Genomic DNA, 7,500 nt, shown 5'->3' with positions numbered 1-7,500 from the left:
GTATAACTTTCCAAGCAAAGATCAGTGTAACAAAACAGAAGCACCGGATCCTGGTGTTCGTTAATTAAAAACGGTCTTGTTTGTGCCAAACTACACAATCCCACGCAACAAAATCAAAACAATAGAGCTGCGTCCTAAAGGGATCCAATAAAATGCGAGGTTGTAAAGAGCTGCGTCCTATCTAACAAAATCAACCTCCGGGGGTTCTTATCGATGTGGCAATAGGGAGCTTAATTTAACTCATTTTTTGTCCGAGGATGTCCGAGCCTTTCACATTTTGATACATTTCATTGCCGTTCTCATCTTGCAAAGACGTGAAATGATCAAATTTGAGGTCACGTGGAGGACGCGAGCACCTCACGATGAATTTTCAATTTTCTCTCTAAATATCCACACTGGTCTCACCAATTTTACTCTTGGAATATGGACTCGCACTTTCCATGCTGAGCGACTTCACTTGGAGTAATCGCAAAATTATTACAGTAACGGGAAATGATACTTTAAGACAACGTTCTCGTAGCCGGCCTCGTCGTCCTTCCTTAAAGGGGCAGGGTCACGCTATTTTAGTAAAACTTTCAAAACACTTAAGACGTCTTTGCATCAATGAAGACCAAACAATAATGCTGTGGTTTTGTTGGAAATAACGATTGAAGTGAACTGAAGCTAATCTTTGCTGCTGGCAGCCAAGGATGGAGAGGATGGAAATGGATTGCAACTTGAAAAAAAAAAAACAGACGGTGTCTTCACAAATTCGGCAAAAATTAAATACGAATAGCATTTTGTGACATAAATGTATTTCATATTTTGTCAGTAAGTTGTCAGGAATGTCATACGTGTGAACTTAGTACTGAATTCGGTTTCAAGTTTCCCAGTTCTGAGTTAAAAACAGCAAATTTAGCATGACAGTGCACTTTTAGAGCGGCTAACAATTGAGTGTCGAGAGTAATTAGCGATTTGTTTTTCTTATGATTGCTTCTCTCAGTGAATGTTCAAAGTTCTCGCGCCACTTTCTCAACCAATCAGAAGTGAAACGAAAACCAATCGTGGCTCGCACGTGCACATTTTCCCGCGCTTTGTGTCGGCTGCGTGCAATTACTTAGAGTTATGGTTTACCGGATTGTCTCCGTACTTTTTGATTGGCCAAAGTAATTACTTTGGTTTTGGTTTTACGACGTTCGATTGAAACTACAGTCTTGGACAAAATTGTTGAAACAATTTACAATGCTTTGCCTTCCCACAGTGTTGTTTTGGGAAATGGGATCAGAAACTCGCGTTAAAACAACCTTGTGAGGGGAGAGTGAGCTGCGAAAGCTTCAGATCTGTATAGTCGTGTACTTTTCCAACGAATTTTGTCACAGACTGTCCCTAATAAATAACTGTTCGACATGCACCTACACTAGGTCCATATCGATCTAGACTTAAGTAAAGTTGCCGATCACAGGAAATTCGGCCGAATGCCATCTCAACAAGAGCCGTTTAACCACTAGAGTGACCTGCGACGCATTTCGGCATCGATTACAACATCCTCACACTCATGACACCGGCAGGACGGGAAAAATTGCATTTCTGCTTCTCCCAGAATCAAGATCTTTTAAGGTAATAACGTAAATGTCTGAAATGCTACTTCCCTGTAAAACAGGTCCTATCTGGTTTACAATGTATTTTCTGTTTTTTGATGGACCGATTATCTTTTCCTTGCAAACCCTCAATCTAAATGGTAAAGAAAGTGACACGATTGAACGAAGTTCTTTTCTGAACCCAGGCATCCTGATTGTGTACAATATTGGATTCACAAAGGAGTTAGCAAAGAAGAGGAATTCGCAGATACCCCGCACGCGCAAAAGCGTTCCAGTTGAGAGCAAACGCAACAGTGGAGTTTCCAGGAAAGTGAACAACACGTAAGGAAGCCACACAGATAAAGAGACAAGCGTGACGATGAACAGTGTCACGGTCAATTTTCGTTCAGTTCTACCGTGACGATTAGTGAGTTCAGGATCCTTGCTGCGTCGTACGGTGACAAATATGGCTAAATAGCAGAAGGTTAGTATTAGAAGACATGCAAGGACACACCCAGCCACAATGAACCAGACTAGTAGCCCAAGTACGTCAAAAGACAATAATGAAATTGTTAGAGTGGTGTAGATCACTGACGCAACCCAAACGCTGAATACCCACTTCCTGTAAGACGAACTGGACACCAAACGATGTCGCATTGGATTTCGCATAGCGTGTAGTCTTTCGATTGATATTGAAACTAGAAACGCAAGAGAGCACCCAAAGAATAAAGTATCAATTCCAAATGTGGAAAAGAGCACTGCATCCGACATTTCAATTTTCCACAGACCAAAACTATTTCCACGACGAAATACTGAAGTTGGTATAACGAGCGCTCCGATACACAAGTCAGCCAATGACAGGTTAATGAGCAAGTAAGAACTGCGCCTGCGCAAACAACGTTTCTTGATGAAAACGATGACTGTCAAAATGTTGAGTGCTATGATGATTATAGCTTCTACTACAAATAAGGAGCACCAAATGTATCCTTCCAAGTAGCTTCCTATTTGCGAAGAGTCGTTGCTCTCAGCTTTTGTTGGTGCTGTGTTGTTATTAGTTAACTTTTCCATCTAAAGCGAGAAAAAGAAAAGAAAAATTCTTGAAAGCTAAAATTGAAAACATCAAGTTTTAGAAAAATGTATTTACATTAGAGGATATTACATGGCCTCGCGGAGATACGAAATTTCTTTTCGAGTATATATTTCTTTCATCCTCTATTTATAGCCAAGGAATCGGTTTGACTCGATTTCAAGTATTAGCCCAGGACTGGAACGGATTGCAAAACCCGTCTTGACGTACTTTTTGGTGGGAATTTAAATAATTTTCATTTGAAGTTGTTCTGTGATGTTTACAGTGAAGCGCCTGAAACCAAAGGTCGTAAGACCCTACAAATGAGACCTTAGGCGTTGCCATATGCATGAGCACGTAAAGAGACCAGAACATTTGGCCAACAAGATATTAGGCCACGCAGCGACTTAAGGATTGTCTTTGTCTCAGCTCACCGAGTCGAAGGCGAAAACAATCGAGGGTGATATTTAGCTCTTGTTTTCATTCCACCTGTCACCACTACGACAAAATTATCTTCAACATCTTAGTCTCACAAGACCAAAAACGTAGTCTCAATTTGCACTGATGATTTCAGTATAATCATCTGCTTCATCTCTTTTGCAATAGTTGAGAGATTACTTACCGTAGAAGGGTACGCGTGTTCAGAATCAGAAACTGATGCTCAAAGATCATTTCTGTGTAGCGGCAACCGGAAAGATTCAATAAGCCATGATAAATTTATGGAATTTCTGACGACCTCAGCCGATTTTACCACTCGACAGAAGTCCATCGGATACAATTGCTTCCCTTATGTCTCACAGTTCCTTAATACGAATAAGACCGGTGAGAAATGACAGCTGAAATGAACTCTTAAGCAGAGTTCATTCCATAGTAAGGACTACGCATAGTGACTCATTGCAACATTTCTTTTAAATCATTTATACCCAGTAAAAAATAGGCCATTAATGCAGGCAGGATGAAAGGTACCATTGTGTATATCTTCACTCGAATCTTCTAATATCCCGCTTTGATTTGATGGTTCTAGAAGTGCTCAATATCAAAAAACATACCATGGTTCGTATCCTGAACGCCCAGAAAAATATTCAAAGCTCTTATTCGAAAAACAATTTCAAAATCAGTGAAATTTTACCCGAATCAAATTAGTCAAAAGGCGGCCAAAATCCTATGCATTTATTCATTTTTGGTGTGTTTGCCCTGAGGCTGGCATCCCTTCCTAAAAAGATATGGCATTTTAAAAAAAAAAACAAAACTGTGAAAATGTCTTTTGTCATCAAAGGTGTATGAGCTTCTGTCGATTAACAAGACAGTACAACCTCTCAGCTTGAAAAAAATCGAAATTCTTCTATCCTCAATTGGAATACCACAAGCAACTTGTATTAAGCGATTCATATCAGAGAAGTAGAGTTGCTCAATAGCCCTTTTCACGGTTAGTTTTTCTCATTTGGTTTACAATATAATCTAGCATGTATGTGAGGCAATTTCGGGCTATTTTGTAGTTTTAACCCGAAATTGCCTCTCGTCCACGTTAGATTACCGTACCATTGTAATGCAAATATTAAGAAAAACTAACCGTGAAAAGGTCTATTGCACACATTTTCGTTCGTCAGCTTTAACCCCACTGGAGGGCTTTGGCTGAAATCTAACTGAAAGAAGGACAATTGCAGTTTCCCAATAGCGAGAAGTGCGGGATGGCCACTAAGATCTCGATTAAAGATAGGAAAGATAGCGGGCTGCAGCATAAAAAGAGCGAAAATCTAAGCTTAATTAATTTCCCAAGAGATTTTCAACCATGGGAAAAGTAGTAGACCATTAGCAAGATTCCACCTGGCCCACAGGATAGATTAGTTCTCTAATGATTAATAGAACCTCCTCTATTCTGCTCATTCGCGTTTCATCTTTTGTTCAGTACTCGTAATTGCAATTTGCGAATTGAAACGTACGTGATAAACATAAATTCAGGCTCTTCAACATCTTTGCAAGGTGCTCAAAAACACAGATCTAGAAAACGAAAACTAGCAACACTAAAATTCTTGATTAAGAGAAAGAAAGACAAGGTCTCCTTGTTCTGACGCATTTATCGCATTTTTTTACCTCCCGAGGATTTCCTTATATCGATTGCAAATGATGTCTGTGCAATTTCGTGTTTGAAACTCGTCAGATTATCAAAATAGACTGAATCGAAAATAGCGATTCCATACATTAAGTGTGCTACACATTCTCAAGATTCATGACTAGTAGGTTCTCCTATCTTCGAAAAAGTTCTGTGCAATAACATTTAATTTTAATTTTTAATGAAAATACATGTCATTAGGAGTAAAATTAGCTTTATGCAAAGCGCTAAAAACGCTTCTCTTCGGGTCGAAATTAAAACTCGACCCGAAGAGAAGAGTTTTTAGCGCTTTGCATAAAGCTAGTTTTACTCCTAATGACATGGATTTTAATCAAAAATTAAACCTAAATGTTTTTGCGCAGAACGTCTTCGCCAACCAAGGAAGATACTTAAAGTTGGCGATTTGTGGACTTAAATTATTAAGCAATGAAAATGGGTACTAAAAATTAAAGGTGTTTTAATGGGTAAAAACAATAACACTACATTTTATTATATTCTGTGCACTGTAAAAGCACACAAGAAATATTTCTGTAGTTCCTGAATGTTCACACCGATTAACGAAAATAATTCACTAATAGCGTGCAACACGAACGATCGAAAAGGAATGATCGCGCACGATATATAGAGCACGTTGGATCTTTCGTTGCTATTATTTTCGTTCCAAACTCTTCACATGACACACTTGACGAGGCTATATGTGGTCATGAAACTTGACTTTTATCGTAAATGCTATGGCAGCTAAATATTCTCCAGAAATTATTCTCATTTGAAAGGAAACAACTGTATCTTGACTGAAATATTTATCCTGAGTTGCAGAATAGGAGTTCATAGTAAAACTCTTGTCAGAGCTATGTACTCTTATGAATACAAATCGATTACGTTTACTGATAAACCATTGCAAGAAGCAATTCACAGAATAAAAAAATTGATACACTTCCAACACACCATTCTCACTTACCGAAGCATCGAAGGTAACAACGAGAGTTTTTGCCTACAGGCTGTTACACTGAAAATTCAGGTCGTTGGTATTAACATCAGAGCTAAATTTTACTTTAGTATCTTGTATTGCTCGAGTAAAGACTCAATTCTTGACTAAAGATAGAGTAACAATATAGCGAATAAACAAGGAGCAAGATAGACGACTTGAAAGGCTACCCACCATTATATCAGGTATATTTAATTAATAAGTATATAATCAGGAGTTATAAAAAGGTTACGATATACCACAGTTGCAAAAACTGGCTTTCGGTTTAGCTACCCAGGTAGAGCCAGCTGATTATGCTGTGTGATTTAAAACACTTGTTTCAACCTGAGACACGAATGCTCAATAATCGATGCAAAGAACGCAGAAAAATGCTTTTTCAGCCTTTTAACTAATGCCCGACATTAAAGAAGTCCACATACACAGACGTACACATCCTGTGCACAAACAATTTCACCCATTTTCCAAGATAGACGACTCCTTTTACTTCTATGCAAAGAATGCGGAAAAATGCTGGCTCAGCCTTTTACCTATAACTCATGCCTGACATTAAAGACGTCCATATACACAGACGTACACATCCTGTGCACAAACAATTCTCCCTAGTTTCCAAGACGACTTGAAAGGCTTCGTCCATTATCAGGTATATTTAATTAATGAGTATCACGAGTTATAAAAAGATTAAAAAAACCTGAGACTCGAAATGCTCAATAATCGATGCAAGAATGCAGAAAAATGCTAGCTCAGCCTTTTAACTCATGCCTGCATGACATTAAAGACGTCCATATACACAGACGTACACATCCTGTGCACAAACAATTTTCCCCAGTTTCCAAGATTGACGACTTGAAAGGCTTCGTCCATTATCAGGTATATTTAATTAATGAGTATCAGGAGTCATAAATTAAAAGGTTACGATATGACCACAGTTAATAAAACTGTCTTTCAGTTTAGCTACGCCTGAGGCTATACTTCATAACGCTGACAACCAGGTAGCGCCAGCTGATTATGCTGTGTGATTTGAAACACTTGTCTCAACCTGAGACACGAAATTCTCAATAATCGATGCAAGCAATGCAGAAAAATGCTGACTCAACCTATCAACTCATGCCCGACATTAAAGACGCACTCCACACATCCTGTGCACAAACAATTTTCCCAGTTTCCAAGATTGACGTCTTGAAAGGCTTCGTCCATCCATGATTACCAGGTGTATTGCATTAATTAGTATCAGGAGTTATAAAAAGGTTACGATATGATTACAGTGGGAAAAACTGTCTTTTCAGCTTCAGGAAGTAATCATGAATTCACAGGAAAAAAAAAAAAGATATGGATACACTTCTTGACTCACTCACTTACTGACCGTAACACCGAGAGTTTTCGCCTACAGGCTGTTACACTGAAAATTCAGGTCCTTGATATTAGCATCGGAGCTAAATTTTCCGTTAGTATCTTGTACTGCTCGAGTAAAGATTCAAGTCTTGACTAAAGATAGAGAAACAATACAGCAGATAATCAAGAAACAATTTTTCGGAGTTTCCTAGAGAGGCGACTTGAAAGACTTCGTCTGTCCATTATCAGGTGTATTCCATTAACGAGTATCAGGAGTTATAAAAAAATTACGATATGATTACAGTTGGAAAACCTGTCTTTTCAGCTACGCCTGAGGCTATACAAATAACGCTGACAACCAGGTAGTGTCACTGAGCTGATTATGCTGTGTGACTTGAAACACTTGTCTCAACCTATTAACTCATGCCCGACATTAAAGACGCACTCTACACAT

At 38.7% G+C, this 7,500-nt stretch overlaps 1 protein-coding gene across 1 annotated transcript; it reads right to left on the bottom strand.

Annotated features, from left to right (window-relative positions):
• Nucleotides 1–1,352: 1,352 nt before the first annotated feature.
• LOC137972399 (adenosine receptor A3-like) lies at nucleotides 1,353–2,624 on the bottom strand. The gene has a single exon (XM_068819106.1). The coding sequence runs from the start codon at nucleotides 2,622–2,624 to the stop codon at nucleotides 1,533–1,535; it is 1,092 nt and encodes a 363-aa protein (XP_068675207.1). The 3' UTR covers nucleotides 1,353–1,532.
• Nucleotides 2,625–7,500: the final 4,876 nt, after the last annotated feature.

This window comes from Montipora foliosa, chromosome 1 (genome assembly GCF_036669935.1).
Source record: "Montipora foliosa isolate CH-2021 chromosome 1, ASM3666993v2, whole genome shotgun sequence".
NCBI lineage: Eukaryota > Metazoa > Cnidaria > Anthozoa > Scleractinia > Acroporidae > Montipora > Montipora foliosa.
Note: the sequence above shows the minus strand (reverse complement) of the source record. Positions and strands in the feature narration are given on the sequence as shown.